Genomic DNA, 18,224 nt, shown 5'->3' on the forward strand with positions numbered 1-18,224 from the left:
CCAATCTTGCATCTGATGTATGCAGACGACCTACTCATCATATTTAAAGCATCTACGGAAAGCAGCAATCATCTAAAGAACCTACTGCAATCCTACAGTTCATCAGCAGGGCAGGTGATTAATACTTCAAAATCAATAATTATCCACCACCCAATATTGGAGCAGCATAAGGTAGACAATCCACAACAGCTTTTTGGAACACCAACCAATTTATCTGTGGGTCCAATTCAAGATGGGAAGAACCTCTTGTCACATCTTCGAGCCCCTCCTCCAAAGATTAGCACGAAAAGCGAAAGGATGGATGACCAAATGCCTAAAAAATGCCGGGAGGTTAGTTCTCATTAAAAATTCTCTCACACCCACCACAAATCATATAATGTAAAATCAACTTTTACCCACAACTGTTCATCAAAAATAGACTGAATCAAAAGAAACTTCTTTTGGGGGCATGACTCATCAGTTAGGAAACTTCATACATTGGGTGGGGATAAATTAACCAAGCTAGTAACAGAGGGAGGGCTAGGCATAAAAGTAGCGCACACAATCAAGCTCTACTCTTGAAAAGAATTTGGAGTTTGCATGATCATAAAGACTCCATATACACAAGTCTATGTAACGAGAAATACCTAAATAACCAGCCAATTCTTAAAGGAACCATTACCATCTTACTTTCAACTATCCCACAATGGAAACAATTGGCATCCCTCATACCGACAGTCCAGAAACATACTTTCCACCAAATAGGAAACGGTTTGAAAACCCCTATTGAGGCTAACTGGATCCCACATTCTACGAACCTTGATCCAACACAATGTTACCCTATCCAGATGGTAGCTGACATAATTGATCCTATCTCTCATAACTGGATCCACGACAAACTAAACACCCTACCCCTCCATGCTTCACAGAGAATTAAAAATATTCACCTCCTACTAAGCGACAACGAGGACAAGATCATCTGGTCGTACTCCAAATCTGAAAAATACACTACCTCCTCTGGTTACAAATGCCTAACCCAAGAAGTAGCACAACCTCAACATAACCCCCTTCCAGCAACCAAATTTCTTTGGACCTTACCATGTCCACCAAAAATTAGGCTTTTCTTGTGGAAAGCAATTAATGAAGGCCTACCAACCTTCATTATCTTAAAAAAAAATCCATCTTGTCAATTCCAACCTCTGCCCTCGTTGTAATTTTGATATAGAATCAGCTGATCACATACTCTTACGCTGCCCTGTAGCGATTACAACCTGGAACACCTTACTTCATCAACTCACAAATACCCAAAATACCTCCACTACAATCCAAAACGTAATTACACCTCAAACAACCATCTCTGAACTCCTGCAACAGCAAGCCCCTCCCGCATTCATCACCTCCTTCTGTTATCTTTTCGGGTCACTCTGGACAACTAGAAACGATTTTGTCCACCGCCAAAAACAGGCAACAACAAATGACGTTTGAGTTTCAACCCTAAAGCAACAACATGAGTACATGTAGGCTCAAGAATCCCTACCACCGATCCTTCCGGGCGACTTACCAACATCCACTCCTTCAAGTGGAAACAGAACAACAACAACATTATGGTAGGATGGTCCTCCCCCATCTTGGATTGGATAAAAATAAATACAGATGGCGCTGCCAGAGGACACCCAGGAATTGCAGGGGCGGGCTTCATTTGCAGAAGTTCAGAAACAAAAGTCATCATGGCTCTCGCGCAACCACTAGGAATTACTACTAGCTTAATTGCAGAAACCTGGTCTCTGTTGCTAGCCACAAGAACCGCGACAGAAAGACAATGGATGAAAGACCATTTCGAAACAGATTCTGAAAATTTAATGCGCTTTGTTACCTGGCCTACAGCACCACCGTGGTATTTACAGAGAATGATAGCAGAAATAAAGCATCATATCAATCACATACCACACACAGCCATCCAACACAACTACAGAGAGGGAAACCAAGCGGCAGACGGACTTGCCAATCACGCAGCGGATGGAAGCCAGACAGGAAATCTTGGAACCAAAATATGGGAACATGCAATCCCAAGTTTCATTAGTCAAATTGTACTTAGCGATTCCATGGGTACCAGATACGCTCGTGGAATTTCCTCCAAATTTCTTTAATAAATACATACTTCAAAAAAAAAAATCAAATATAGAGATGTGATACTAGTACTATGATTAACTGAAATGTCTCGATAACGCTATATGCACACCTCCTTTCATGACCAGAAAAATCCAATGGCTGCATTGATCCATGCCAAGTGCATGGGCGGATGTATGCACAAGCTTCCCCTGGCTTAAGCCAGGGGTGAATCAAAGGAAAAAAAAATTGGGGTAGTAAATGATAGCTCGAATCCGTTAATTAGCTCAGTTACACCTGCTGTCAAGCCAGGGTAGAAATCTATTGTCAAGCCTGGGTAAGATTTTTTGTTCGAGAAGTTCTTAAATTAAGTAATGATCAAGGGTCAGTGCAATCACTCCCACCACAATGCCATTTTTCAAAGGTATTTTATTTGATGTGCTAATTAAAAAGTGTTCATTTGAATTGAACATTTCGTCTTTGGATCATTATTCCAGTACATCTTTCTTTGAGTGGCCTTTTTGTGTTTGTGAAAATGCTTAAGAGAGGAAAATGATATAATACTTCTTGGTTTTGGTTGTGAGTATATTTTGAATTGTGTGAATGCTGGTCTCCTTTGCCTCCAACGGTTAGATAGCAGGGACTGTAAACTAGGATCATAGGGTGGATGAGCTCTAAGGTCTTCATTGACTAATTTGCTACTATATCATGGTTTTGTGCTCGGTCCCAAGAAAGTTCTATACTGTTGTTCTTATCATTCATTATTTTTTATACAAAATTCTTGACTGTTGTACATGATTGTTTCATAGTTTCTCTATATGTGCTTAAAATGTGATGCTTTGTTGTTACCTTATTGTGTTTCAGTGGGAATCATTTGTTGAATGGTTGCCCCAACTGAACCTTTTGCCGATCGCACTTCAGATAAATAAAAGAATGGAATTTGTATTTGTAAGTCATAGCTTCAATGTGTGGGAAGTCGGGCATTATAAGTTTCTTTTCTTGAGGAGTGCAGGCTTGTCAACTGTAAAACCCCACGGTAAAGTTCTGTTTCTTTAATCTTATATAAATAAAATATTAAGTTATCGTGTTTTCATCTTGTCTTGCCAGTTGTACATATATAGATAGCATCCACGTGCCCAACATCAATGAAACTACAAAAGGACATACCATAATTTGCTAGTTTAGCATCATCCCTTTGTTGCATTGCCTGAAATCAGCCTCTCTTCTTTGTTTCGATGGACATACCATAATTTTCCAGTTTTATATATTACCAAGTCAATCGAATTAAACCAAACAAAGTTGCCAAAGAACGATGCTGGCATGCTGCTATTGTTAACTTAACCTGGTTATATATGTTACTGCACAAACTTCAAACAAACACTTTGTAGGATTAGTTAATATATGAAAATGGAAATGAAGGCCCTTTTTTGGATAATGTCTTGTTATTACTCATTAGTATGACATTACTGATTTGATATGTCTAGTTTAATCTTACAATGATGGAAAGGCCAGCCATGTCAGGTGTATTTGTATCTTTTCTTGGGGTAGCCGACCACTGTATTGATTATGATTCTTTCGCTGGTATTTTGAGATTAATCTCATTCAATTGTTTTCAGGAGCTGCTGCAAATACAGTATATGCTAGAAACACTAGTCCACCCTTAAAAAGTGCCAAAACGGACATGCGATACGATTTTGCTATTAGGACTTCCGACTTCGGTTGTTCCTTTAATAGGTAATATTTTTGTTTGCCTCGCAAAATTTTTTATTATACAAGTGCACATAAATTTTTTCCAAGCCCCCTAACCTTAAATTCTGGTTCCGCCATTGGCCAAGTGCAAACCCAATGGTTTTTTTTTTTTTTATATATCGAAGAGCCTTGAAGGGATTCGAGTCTAGTTTTCAGTCAGGCGCTGCGTAAAGTTTTTCAAGTTATTGTAATGTGCAGAATTGTTTATCTGGTTGAGTGTTGCTCCTAAGTAAAAGGTGTCATCGTCTATGGCATACAATCGTATTATTACTTCTGAAACACAAATAAGCGTTCTATTTAAAACCTGGTTTCGTGGTGTAGTTGGTTATCACGTCAGTCTAACACACTGAAGGTCTCCAGTTCAAACCTGGGTGAAGCCATAAGTATTTACTTAATCTGCCTGAAATACCATCAGGAGAAAGAAAAGAAAAAGAAGAAAAGAGGGAAAGGGGGAAGTATTGCAAGGGAAATCAGTTGTATGCGTGCACAATTCTCTAGTACCAGAAGAAGATGTTACCAAAACTAAAGTTGTTTTGAGTATTAGATTGCATCGACGAAATCAAGAACCTCGAAGGCGATCAAGTACAAAAGCAGCAACAGTGCACGGATGATGTGAAAAACCTTGAGGGCGAAGAAAAAGAACCACAAAAGAGTCGTGGATTTGCAGACATTGTAAAGCCTGCTAGTGCTAAGTACTATGTTTCTGTTAGTTTGGAAAATTTACTCGATGGTGAATATTGCTGCAAGGGTACTCGAGACAGACGTAGGTTGATGCAAAACTACCTAATTAGATGGGAACCTGCATGCATTCAGTTTGATATCGATTTATTGAGGATTCATGAATCAGTTTTGAAACTTGAAGTGATTAGACATTATGACAAAGGTTCCATGAACGTGCCTTACGATGAAGTAGGGACTTCAAGAGGTACTAAAGTTGTTGGTAGAGCTAGAATTCCGTTATGGGATTTCTTACAAGGTGATCTCAAAAAACCTGTGTCAGCTGATTTTTTTATCTGGTGATGAAAGCCGCAGTAAAGTCATTCAACTGGTGAAGATGGACGGATCTGATCGTAAAAACCAAGGACTTCTGGAAGTTCATATGACTGTTAACAAGATTATTAAGCCGACTAAGGTTATCAAGCCGACTAAGCGAAGTTTTAGTAAGGTGTTAAATAATACTTTGGGCTGGATTTCTGGCTCCCCTTTGTAGACCTTTCGTCGATCTTTATTTTACTGACAGTTATTATTTGTTTGGTTACCATGATGCTTCGAGAAAGAGAAGACACTGTCGATAAATTGTTTTGATAAAGTTACAGCTATAAGATTTAATTTTATAGATACTTAATTTAGGATCGTTGAACTTCATGATAATCACACGATAATTATATACAAGAATAGTTTATACGGAATACTTGTTACCGTTAATCCGTAGTACATCCTGGATGATCTCAGTAGCAGCAATAATATCATGTGGAGGTCATGGTTTCTCCTTCTTCACCTCTTACGTTATGAATAATCAATTTTCCGAACCCAATACCGATGGCTATTGTGTTCCTCTTATATGTAGAAGGAGGACCAAGTTCCTAGGATTTAATTAATAGCATTAGATCTCGACCGTCCATCAAAGAAGAGATATTAGGAAATAATCCCAGAAATGGTAACCGACATATGTTAGCAATATTCTATAATTAATCAAAATTATTACGTGGCCCAAGGGAATATTTCTATGTGTAAAAATATTCTTACATTCTCCCATTGGTCCATGTGATAATCTATTTAACGGTTAATCGTAGAAAAACATAAGACGCGCGTAATTGCTAACACAATTTAAAGGTTAACGTAATACTTTGGCCAACTAAGCTAATCATGCGAGTCACAGAGGTTGCACGTTGTCTTGTTATCAACATGTTCCCTTCCATGTACCACAACAAAAATAACTTACTTAACTAGGCCTTAAATTGGGATATCATAATGGTCCAGTGATGTCTTCAAAAGAAAGACAATTTCTGTTAACATTCATCCGTTTACATAAGTGTATACTAAACATGGATACAAAAATAATTCAGAACGACATTAATAAAAGATCATAAAGTGTTCAAAAACAGACACATAAATTAGCTGAATTTAATAATCATTTACTCACACAGACCTAAGATTTTATTCTTTTCTTAAGAGGTCTTAAAATGTAATTGTTCAATAAGTACACCTCTCAATGCAATTGTGCTTAACTGATACATGAACAACTATTGTTTCTGAATTTCTTGATTCACGCATATATACTCAAGGTTCATGTGTTTTGTTCCTTTTGTATCATATCGTGCTTTAATGCTGCGAAACTAAAACTATAAATTTCAGCAATGTCGAGAAAAACCTTAAGTCTCTAAGTATCACAGTCATAAATATTTAAACTCAATTGTGGGACTAGTATTAATGGATTCTTCCTTTATAGAATCCATACATCCATAAAAATTGAAGTTTGAAAAACCCAATAAATTCTTGTTGGGTTTGCTAACTAATTATAAGACAGAAGTTAAAATAGTATCTCATCAAGAACCCAAACACCCACAAACAATACTGTCTTCTACTGAAATATCTTTGTGCAATATTTTCCAGTTTACATCATCAAGAACCCAAACACTCACAGTCACTTCCCTTTTTGTAATTCTAATACTTGCGTAAAAGACCTTCCTTCTGATTCCCCAAGAATACTAATGTCGAAGTCATTCCCTTCATCAACAAACTCCTCATCTGGCAAAGTTATCACACTACACCGATGTCCATCACTTTCGTTGTGCTGATTGATATTGTAAACTAACATTCTATCCGACCCTTCAATCCAAAACAAAACACCAAGGATAACAACAATACTAGAGTTACACGGACTCCACACAACATTTTCATCACACGAAACTTGAAAAGTTACCTATACACCCAGATCAGAACAAAATATATCAACATCAAATTTCTTTGAAGGATTATGAAATGCAGGGATACGAAAAACCTTAAACCAACTTCTGAATGTAAACAAATGTTGATTTCTAGGCATAGATTCTGAATGTAAATCAGGATATGCCATCTCAAATTGCAAAGGGTTATCATCGCGACCGTAATAAGCAACCGTATGATAGTGTATCCATGGAATAGATTCGTTATTGGTATGAAACCATTTGGCTATGAAATTAGGGTGAGAGAGGTTAGATAACCATACCTTTGATAAACATCTGAACTTATAGATCGAATTCAGAGGAAGATTAGTAAAGATCTCAATCAAGATATCATTTTTTAATGAAGTTGAAGGAGCCATCCCAGCAATTGAGATCCTAAAACCCTAGAAAGTTTAATGAGAATCCTAGGAAAATCCCTAAATATTTTTCTTCTGTTTTTTCCACGGAGTCTTAAAAGAGGATTGACTGGGACCCACTTTCCTATAACTTCAGTGATGGACAAAACTAACCTGAAAACACTCATCGGTGATCGGTGATCGGTTTGATAAAGATGATGTCCCTGATACAGGAGAGAAAAGTTATGTGAATTTTAGGTGTTTTGACAAGTTTACAAATAAAAAAAAGGGCGTTGGTGCCCAGTTGGTGGCTAGACTGCCAACAAACCCTGTATAACTCGTTGTTCATTTTCAATAAAAGCTAAGAAAAAAAAAAAAAAAAACTCTCCTATGACCGTATTATCCGGAAAAAAAACTCTCTGAAACTTCTTTCTTCTCCTGCATCTTCAACCTAGATTTACTCGGATTTATCGGGTAGATCGAGGTAATGTTTATATAAGTGCTTCTTATTAGTATGTAAATATATCTATAATAAATTATAATCCCTATTTAGGTGATTATCATATCTAATGATCTGTTTTAGGCGATTAGATTACTTATTATATATCTCCATAATAATTTCATATAGCCTTCAAGGCGTTTCTATTGATTGTCATAATCGTTTCAAGCATACATCTGAGGGAATTTCACATCAATTTGACGTCGATCTACATGTTTATGAAGATCCATAGCGATGGGATATGATCGCGATTTCGATGTATTGTGCAAATCACTCCTCTACAGGAGCATCTAGTCTTAATGAAGAAGACAAAAAGAATTCAATGAAGAAAATTGAAGTAATTTCAAATGGCGGAATCTGAAATTTCACACCATCCCTAAATCCATCTCCTCAACAAGATACATGTTTTTAATACTTTTATATTTTTGTGTTTATTCATGTATCTCAATTTGTATGCATTTGATTGATGTAAACAATCATATTTAATATGTGAAATTAGGAGAGTTTCTCCTGTTCCTTCAAAAAAGACAAGTTTACAAACCAATTCCAAATTGTAATTTTGTTATATGATGGGATAATTGTTTTTATCTATGATGGCTTGTGCAAACCAACTAGATGATTTCTAAAGCCATAAAAAAACTTCTAATAAACATATAAAGACACATTCGAGCAATAAAATATCTGCTCTCGTTGTTTAGTTAAATCTTTGATGTAATTTTTGAATGTAGCGTTCTAACCATGCATATTAGTTAAATCTTAGATGCTCTCAACGTTTTATCGAGAAACATACTGAGAAAAAAAACCCGTTAGAAAGAATTATTTTAATATTTCTTAAGATTAAGTAATTAATATTTTTTTAATTTCACTGAGAGAATATTTAACTGAGAAACTCACTAAGACAGTCAAACTTTTAGCGAGATGCAACCAAGATCTCACTGGAACTAGCTTAAGATATGGAAATTAAGTAGTAAAAGTCAAACACAACCCTAAAAAGCTTTATTGTTTTTTACTTTTTCTTGCAAATTGGTATTACATTTATTTATATCTATATAAGCTCAACATACCTTAAATGTGCAAAATGCTTGGAATATATATTATTAGTATAAAATTTGAAAATTCAGACTCCAAGACTTCACGGAGAATCTCCCCGAGATAAAATTGTCACGGAGTCTCAGTCTCTCGCGAGATCTCACCAAGCTCATTCTCGATTCATGGCCGAAACAAGCCAATTAATTTATGAGATACCAAATTTAACTGACAAAATCACGGGAACAACCGAGATTCCACCAAGATGCAGTCCAGATCTCACAGAGACAAGATTAAGATATACAAATTAGTAATAAAAATCAAACGCAACACTAAAAGCTTGAGTTTTTTTTTTCACTTTTTCCTAAAAATTGGTATCGTTTCTTTATATCTGTACAAGTTTAACATATGTAAAGTACGAAAAATGGCTCCATATATATTTCATAAAAAAATTGAAAATAAAGACTCCGGACTTCATCGAGAATCTCCCCGAAATAAAATTATCTCGATGTCTTGGTCACAGTCGACATAAAATTGAGACCCCGTGTTCAATGCATCGGTCTGAACTGGTCTCACTGAATAGGTAACATGGATATACGTCTTTTGAGACCATGTTTGTGTCAGACACATTAGTGACGTCATACGCTTTTCTCACACATACTTTTGTGTAAATGGGATCGATAGAACAAATCTTTTTAATATAAATGTGTTTAATATAAATGTGTACTACTAAAAATGTCTGAATCCTCTGTCCAAAGATTGTACATTAGTATATATGCTTATTCTTTCACAGCTTATTAGTCTTATAATATAACTCCTACAAAATAATAGCGTTCAGATCATAAATTTATCGCGATATTAAATTACCGATAAAATAATAATTATCAATTTATATACTAAATATATGAATTATTATCAAAACATTGTATAATATTTGCGCACCTACTACGACAAAGATATAACCTTTGTGATCGATGCAGAGATTATATGAGCTTTCAAGATGCAATATCGTCGTCGATTCTATCGCAGTCATTTGGAGGTTTATGAAGCTGGAAAACCAAATTCCGAGAAGATTAATGTTTTAGACACGATAAACCTTGCTGTTTTAGCTTGGAGAAAAGATGCTCGCTGAGTGGATAACACCGCGTTAGAGAATTCAATTAAAATATTGGATAATGAAAGGCACTATAAAACTGCAAAATTTAATTAAAAGATTGTATCATCGCAATGGAATGGACGTTTGAATGCATTTTGAACTATCCAAGAAAATAGTATTTCGGGTTTTTGATTGACGGAAGAATATTTGAAAGTATCATGATAATTTGGAAAGCGATGATGTAGAAACCGATTATGAAATTGTAGTTATAAAGCCCCTTCACGTAAAGAAGCTATCGAAGAAATGAATACATTGAATAGTTTTTGTTGCACCATCAAACGAAAACACAAGAAACTCTTCTATGTTAATAAAATCAAAGATAATATTTAATGTGACATCAATTTCAAAAAAATCAAGTCAGAATGGAATATTCTATACCAAATTAATATAAATGTGAACTAATTCCATGTAAATTAGAAAGTTATTAATATATATATATATATCGAAAGGGAACTATAAAAAGCCAAATTATTTTATTAGTTTATAAATTTAGCAAATTATGAATTTAGAATCTTGTTCCTAACTCCAGATAAACAAAATTTATTAGTTTATAAGAATTCTACCATGTGTATGCTATTCTTTCATAAAAAAAATTTTTGTCTCCTTTATTAGTGGTTTTAAGACATCTCCGCTCATAATATGCATATTTTAATAAGAAATATCCTAGTTGTTTGAGAAATTGTTAGCTCTTTATAGACGCGTCGTGTATGTGTCCACTAAGGGCAAGCAACGGATGGGTGGATGCGGATTTGGTACCATCCGCGTCTAATCCACTAAAAGACAGATTTTGAAAATGCACCAACATCAGAATGTCTGAGAATGTTAAGGAGGCTAACCTAACTCTTTTTCCTTCGGATCGGATGTCCAACGGGTGGGTGATGTATGCCATGTACCACCCGTATCCAACCCGTAAAAGTAACCGCTTTTAGAAATACACCCACGTCCAATCCACCAATTTGCGTACCAGATATCCACCCGCCAAATTCGGGGTTGGGCCAAATAAAATCGGCCGGTATGAACCTTTTGCTCAGAACTATGATTTTCGACATACCAAAATCTTCCAAGGCATACAGAATGAAGACAAAAAAGGTTGTGAAATAGCAAAATCAGATAACCCCTTAACCCAAAAAAAATTTAATGGAAAATCTGCCCTTTACGTATTAGTGTTAATAATCTTGATTAGTGATTAAATATTTTGTTTAGTGATTAAAATAATTTTCAGAATTATAAGAGTTGTCTAGATGAAAAATTTGAGGAAAAAAAAATCAAAGTTTTGGTTTGGTTAAGAATGAGAGAAGGAGAAGAAGAAAGTGATAAAATTCTAATTCTTGATTCAATGGAGGATGAGGAGGGTCATCATTCATCTAAAAAAACTAGGAAAATATATATCAACTACAACAATGATCCAGAAATGGTTGATTTCTTAGATTATGAGAATGATTTTACACCCACTAAAACTCAAGCTCAAACTCAAACACAAACTCAAGATGATGATTTTTATGAGCCAAATCCTGATGATGAAGACATTGATGAGGAACCCAATGCTTCTAATACACAGGTACACTTATATTCTATACTTAATCTCACTTCTATAGCTCTCAATTATCAAAAGTTAGGTTTTTTGAATCATGGTTCGGCGAAACAGGTTGAGGTTCGGCTCACATCTATGAGCCGAATCTACCAATTGATGAACGGTTCGGCTTACTGAATCTGTTTACTGCATGCGCCGAACCGATAATTTCCAATTCCAACCATTTTGTTAGACACTAGTTCGGCTTATATGAAAGTTACATAGTAAGCCGAACAACATCCTGAATAGCCCGGAATAGAATTATTACTAATTCGGATTATATATCCAAAATCTTATGTGACGAACATAATTTTTTAATTTCTGGGTTGAAATATTATTACTGGTTCGGCACATATGGAGAATATGTGGTTCGGCACATATTAAAGATATCGTATAAGACGAAACCTATAAATATTTATAGTTCGGCACATAATGTGATTATCGAATGCGCCGAACCTTGTTATTATATTCCCTTTCTAGTGTTTAACCTTGTGATATTCTTTGTAGATCGTGCTTGGACCCATGGAAAATCAACATGATCCAGTAGAAATAATTCATGAGGATACGAAGGATCACTTCCAAAATAATTTGGTATGTAAGAACCTTTTGTTTACCTTAATTTTGTCGGAATATCCAAAGTTTTTCTTACAAATTACTTGTTTTGGAATGAACGTAAATATGGAAAACTAAACAGAAGTTCTGGATTGGCTTGAGGAACACGCGATGAAGATAAATTGTGTACTAGTTAAAGGACAACAAAGCCGATGGGATCGGTTTGAAATGATTTGTGAGCGTAGTGAAACCGGCGCTAGCAAGGTTAAAAAGGGTACTGTATGCGTTGGGAAGACCGGGAGAAAGAATAGGACGAAGACGAAGAAAAGAAATTGCCCTTTCAAGACCGCCTTGTAGTATATTTTTGAAGAAAACCGAACCTGACATGATTCATGAATACAAGAATTATTATATCATTCCAAATAAACTTTTCAAATTCATAGAAATTGTGGATTACATCCCTGCTACATAGTAGGCTTGCAATTAATTTCTAATATCCTAAACGGGTAATGAGAAACCTTCTAAGAATGTGGTAGTGATCTTTGTATTTGAAATTCTTTCCCTTCCATCGTCGCATAACTCAAACTTCAAGATAAGCCGAACTTTATAAATTGCAGGTAGTAAGTAGCTAATTAACTATTAAGCTATTCATTAAAACATGAAATTGAAGGTGTCCATAACCCAATCCCAGCACCATTAAAAACAAAGTTCAGCACCTAAAAGCAAAGGTGTTTGCAACACCATAAAAGTGTACTTAAAACTTAAGAAAAACATTAAAAGGAAGTTGGAAACATAAAAGGGCATTTAACCACGACCCCTCTTCTTAGTTGCACGACCACCTCTTCTTCCACCTTGGTCTTCATCTTCCGACGCATCATTACCGGGTTGGACGGTAGGACCACCTTGGCTTGTACCTTCACCAACTTGGCGAGACCTCTTAGTGGTAGGTCTTTGTTCGGGTTCCTCGGGTCCTTGTCCTTTGTTGACGATTGCATCCCACTTGTTGATGAGGTATTTTTGTTCTTCCACGGTCATTGGTGTTTTGCAACCAAGTTTGGCCTTCATTTTTTTTCAACATCTCCCTACCCGCGATATTGGTCCTGACACAAGTATGAAAGTTATAAGACTAATTCGAACAACAAAGAGATTTGGAAAGCCAAAAACTTGTAAGAAAATAAGAAGGGTCGGCTTACCCGAAATAACACATATGAGCCGATTCATGTCTTGAAATTTTTATTAGCTTACACAGAGAGTGGATCGGCTCATACCACAAAACAATTATAAGCCGATCCTATATATTCGGCTCACAACCGATACTATCGAATAAGCCGAATCTATGATTATGAACTCAAACATGTATTCGGCGCAACATGATATCATATAAATAAGACGATCCTATACACTTGTAAAATTTATGAAATTTTAACAATGATATTCGGCGCAACCCTAATACTATCGAATAAGCCGAATCTAGACTTATGAATTGAAACATTTATTCGGCGCAAAACTAATACTACCATACAAGCCGATCCTACGCACATGCAAAATTTCTGAAATTCACAAAACTAACACCATCGAATAAGCCGATCCTAAATATAAGTCTCCGTGTCACTAAGTTCGGCTCAAAACGGATTTTCAGATTTACGCCGAGCCGTTCATATGCACTTTCAGGGTTCAGTTTTAAGAACAGCTCGGCGCACATCTAAGATTTGTTTTGCGCCGAACTATACACTGCCACCGCCGCAGAAACATGATTTTGACGAATTAAATCGACCAAACCAATCTAAAACATGAAATACGAGATGGGTTTGTAGAACTAACCTTCTTATTCTCATTTCCGGAGTTGCTTCTTCTTCAATCTCTTCTTCCGGTTGATTTTGTGGTTGATTTTAAGTGTGTTCTTCACTCTCTAAATCTTCTTCTTCTTCAATAGGTTGTTCATTCGATCGATTTGAACGAGATACTGGCTTACGACGACCCATTATATAGATGAGTTTAATCGTCGACTAAATTTTCATGAATCGACGATTAAATTTCCGCGATGATACGATGAAAAAAAGGAAGAAGAAGGGTTTGGCTGTTGTGGAGGAGGAAGAAGAAGGGGTTAGGGATATGAAACTGATTTTGGTTATGAAACTGATTATAGGTTTTTGTATTAGGGTTAGGGATAGATTAGTAATTTAAAGGATTTAAGGGCATATAGATAATTGAACCACCCCACAGGATACCCCTTATAAGGTCACCCAAGTTAGGACTAGTGCTTTGTATGCCTAGGAAGATTTTGGTATGCCCAAAATCAGGGTTCTTTGCTCACCCTAGTCCACGCCATCACTTCGTAGAATGATGGGTATGAGACCCAGTCTAAAAGGCAACAGGTCTGGTGGCGTCGAACTATCAAATGGACGGCCCATAAGCCCCTATATACCAAGTTGGTCCTGGTGAACTGTGAAGTGAAGAGTCTGCAGACTAAGCTCGAGGAGTGTCCGTTTCCCCCAAATCTGTAAGTTCCCAGAACCCTAATTTCTCAAATTAATTCTTGATTTACTAATTTCTTCGACAATGTTTCGTTCTCTATGCAAATCATTGTTTCACAATAGGGTTCTTTACGGGGGTAATTCAAAACCCCTTTCCATATGCTCAAATTTTATATCACAAAATCATTATTTTCTTCTACTTCAAATTTCTGGTAGATCCATTTCTTCTTCCTCCTCCATAGATCAGAACGATTCTTCTTCATCTTCTTCATTTGTTGTTTCTTACTTGATGAATTCATGTGGGTTAACTGAAAAACAAGCTCTCTCTGCTTCTAAGAAGCTTAATTTCAAAACCACATCAAATCCAGATTCTAATCTTACCTTATTTCAAGATTACGGGTTCACTAAATCAGACATCTCCAAAATCGATGGCTAAATCGACCTGGGAAGCAAAACCGAATACTTACAGGAAATGGGGTTGGTCAGAAGAACAAATTCAATATGAATTTCTGGTGTATCCTATTTCTATGAGGTATTCTGAGAAGAAGATATCGGGGACTATGGATTTTCTTGTGAATCAAATGTGTATTAGTACATTGCACATTGCCAGATGCCCAGGGATTTTGAGTTATAATTTGGAGAAGAGGATTATACCTAGGTCTTCTGTTTACCAAATTTTAATCTCCAAGGGTCTATTTAAGGAACAGATTTCCTTATTTTCACTTTTGAAAATGACTGACGAGTCTTTCTCGAAGAAGTTTTTGTTCAAGTATGAGAAAGAAGCTCCTGAACTATTAGAGGTATTTCTTTATTCTTTAATACTGAGATGCTGTAGATTGTCTGGATTTTGTTTAGTTCCTCCTTCTGTTTAACATATTTGTCATATGTATGTTTTTTTCCATTTAAAATGAAATTTGTGTTTGTTCTGTTCCGGTAGCTTGCCTTTTATACATCAACACATAGCTTATGCAGCAGTTTCATGCTCTCTGGCAACTCAGTTTGGCTTGAAAATCTGTATGGGATGACTAAATTTTGCTCATTTTTAGTGAGTTATGTATGGTTTGTTGTTTGGTTAAGAAAGTTATTACTTATTACTGTATGTACATGTAATACAGTAATAACTTGGCACTGCGTCCATGGATAACTTTGGTTAACAAACTGTTGTATCTTAACTACCTACATAAGTGAGGGCTCTAGATGACTAGACCTCTCTGCTGTCATGTGGAGCCTTCCTTTTCACAGAGTTATGTGTATTGATTAGTCTGACCATGGAATCCATCTTATGATAATGGATCGTCTCCACTTGATTATTCAGCAAAATAAATCTAATAGTTCTCTGCTATATTTTATCTACTTATTGCAGACTTATTTTTCTAGTATTACTCATCTGTTTATGTCCATATTATCATTCAAATCGATGACTTGGTCTCACAAAGCAATGAACTAATGTCTTATAATATCAATTTTGGAAGCAGGCATCCCAGCATCGTGCCTTAGAGGTCTCACAAAGCAATGAATCGATCCTTGCCGAGCAAATTGAACGGACCTAGTTGCTGTCTGTGGGTGCAGCTCCAAGCAAGCATATATATCAGACAACGAGTCAATGACATTCCATCGTGAAGAAGAGGGATCAGGTAATAACAAATATTCCAAGATCAAAAATGGAAAAGTTCAAGGTTAAATCAGTTGTACGTGCACATTCCATCGTGAAGAAGAGGGATCAGGTAATAACAAATATTCCAAGATCCAAAATGGAAAAGTTTAAGGTTACATCAGTTGTACGTGCACATTTCCTTAGTATCGAAGAAAACAGTACCAAGACTTTAAGTTCTCTGCGTATTAATTGCATCGAAGAAATCAAGAACCCCGAGGGCGAACAACAACACCAACCATACACCAGTGCTATAAAAAATCTCCAAGGTGAAGAACAGCAAAATGACTTCTAGGTACTGTGTATCTGTTAGTTTGGAACATATACTCGATGGTCTGTATTTGCTGCAAGGGTACTCGAGACAGACGTAGGTTGATGGTAGATAGGCTCCTCCGTGTATTCAGTTTGATATTGTTGAAGATTCATGAATCAGTTTTGAAACTAGATAGAAGTGATTAGACATTATGACAAAGGTGACTCTTAACAAGGTTATTTAGCCGAGTAAAAGAACTTTTCTTAAGGTTTTGTTATGTTTTGAGATCCTGCTATAATATTGTTGATATTCTCATATGACTCAATGAAGTTTTTTCTTTTTTCCTCATATTTCTTCATCTGAAACACTTAAAATTCCTTCGGTCGTTTCATCTCTGTCTGGTCCATAAGAATCCAGTTTTAATCGAGTTCATCTCAGGGAATATCAACAACGGTTTCGTGGTGTAGTTGGTTATCACGTCAGTCTAACACACTGAAGGTCTCCAGTTCAAACCTGGGCGAAGCCATATTATCTTTTTTTTTTTTTTTTTAATATAATTCTTGCTTTGCTGCAAAGTAACAAGTTCGGGGCAAAGCCATATGTTTTTATGTTATGTTTCCTTAAGTTTGGAACATATTACTCGCAAGGGTTCTCGAGACAGAGATGTAAGTTGATGTAAGTGATTTTTAGCCTCGCGTCATTAGGGGCCACCCTAAAAGAACCTAGCTTAATTGGGAGCCATCGGAATTAATTGGGGGTAGAGCTGTCAAACGGGGCAAGCTAGGGTCAACCCGGTCCTAGCTTGCCAATCCGTATTAGGGTTAGGGTCAGCCCTAACCCTAGTACTATTCATGAACAAGTTCAAAACCGCAACCCTAATCCTAGACGGGTCAGTCATGGCGGGTTAACGGGTTGGCTGATTAATGGTATTCGATTCAAAAATGAAAATAAAAACTAAGGACTTTGGTAAGGGTCGAACTTAGCTTAGGCATAAGTCAATTTGGTGTTTAGTTAACAGCCCAACCACTGGGATGTGAAGTGGACGTTCATAGTCCCACTTAATCAACACTATAACTAGTGAGTGCACTTTAGCTTCTTAGGAACGAAACCCTAACATCAACTGAGCACTTCATTTTTCTATCATTTTATTAGTTTAATGTCGGTGAAACTAACCACGGTTTTAAGTTTTTTTTCCCGTGTTTGTTCTCTTTTTCTCATTTGTAAACAATCCTCCATCACTTAATATCTATTCTCCTGTCACAATTTTATATTTCAACTTTTACAGTCGATAATTATATATATATATATATATATATATATATGAGCAAGATCTGCATCAATTTTTCATCATTTAATATTTCCCCTGCCATTGGTCACTCCTCCGCTCTATTAAAATCAACTATCAGGAATATTGAAAGCACCTGCATAAAAAGAATAAAATATGCGCTTATGTGTTTAAAGATCTTTCTTTGTTATGCTACTCTTCTTATAGATTTGGGGCATCCTGAATAGATATGTGATTAATGAATCAAAGTTTTTATTTGATTTATTGATTGATTATTTGAAACCTAAAATTGTAATATATGTTTGGTTAGATCTTAAATTAACTAAATTTATTGATTTAAAATGAACTAAATTGTAATATATGTATACAAGTCAGGGATTTTAAACAGTTGGTAGGGATGAAGGATGTATTTATTAATTTTGACGGGTTGGCGGGTAACCCGCGGGTTAGACCTAGCCCGACTTGTTTTCTAGTAGGGTTGTATATGCCAATCCTAACCCGGCCCGTTTAGACAACAGGCCGGGTTAGGGTCAACCCGCGGGTCGGGTTACAAATTGACAACTCTAATTGGGGGCCATGCACTAGAGGACAAAAAAGGTCACCATAACCTAATTTGGAATTCTTACATTCGAAATCTAAGTAAA

At 36.1% G+C, this 18,224-nt stretch overlaps 1 protein-coding gene and 2 non-coding genes across 3 annotated transcripts; all 3 read left to right on the plus strand.

The window, feature by feature from the left end:
• The first annotated feature begins 4,140 nt into the window (after nucleotides 1–4,140).
• TRNAV-AAC lies at nucleotides 4,141–4,214 on the plus strand. The gene has a single exon. It is a non-coding gene; the product is annotated as a tRNA-Val (tRNA).
• A 10,175-nt stretch (nucleotides 4,215–14,389) lies between these two features.
• LOC113336253 lies at nucleotides 14,390–16,603 on the plus strand. Its single transcript, XM_026582220.1, has 2 exons — nucleotides 14,390–15,191; nucleotides 15,867–16,603. The coding sequence occupies exons 1-2, from the start codon at nucleotides 14,820–14,822 to the stop codon at nucleotides 15,939–15,941; spliced, it is 447 nt and encodes a 148-aa protein (XP_026438005.1). The 5' UTR covers nucleotides 14,390–14,819; the 3' UTR covers nucleotides 15,942–16,603.
• Nucleotides 16,604–16,747: 144 nt separating this feature from the next.
• Nucleotides 16,748–16,821, plus strand: TRNAV-AAC. The gene has a single exon. It is a non-coding gene; the product is annotated as a tRNA-Val (tRNA).
• Nucleotides 16,822–18,224: the final 1,403 nt, after the last annotated feature.

This window comes from Papaver somniferum, unplaced genomic scaffold (assembly GCF_003573695.1).
Source record: "Papaver somniferum cultivar HN1 unplaced genomic scaffold, ASM357369v1 unplaced-scaffold_151, whole genome shotgun sequence".
NCBI classification, from domain to species: Eukaryota; Viridiplantae; Streptophyta; class Magnoliopsida; order Ranunculales; family Papaveraceae; genus Papaver; species Papaver somniferum.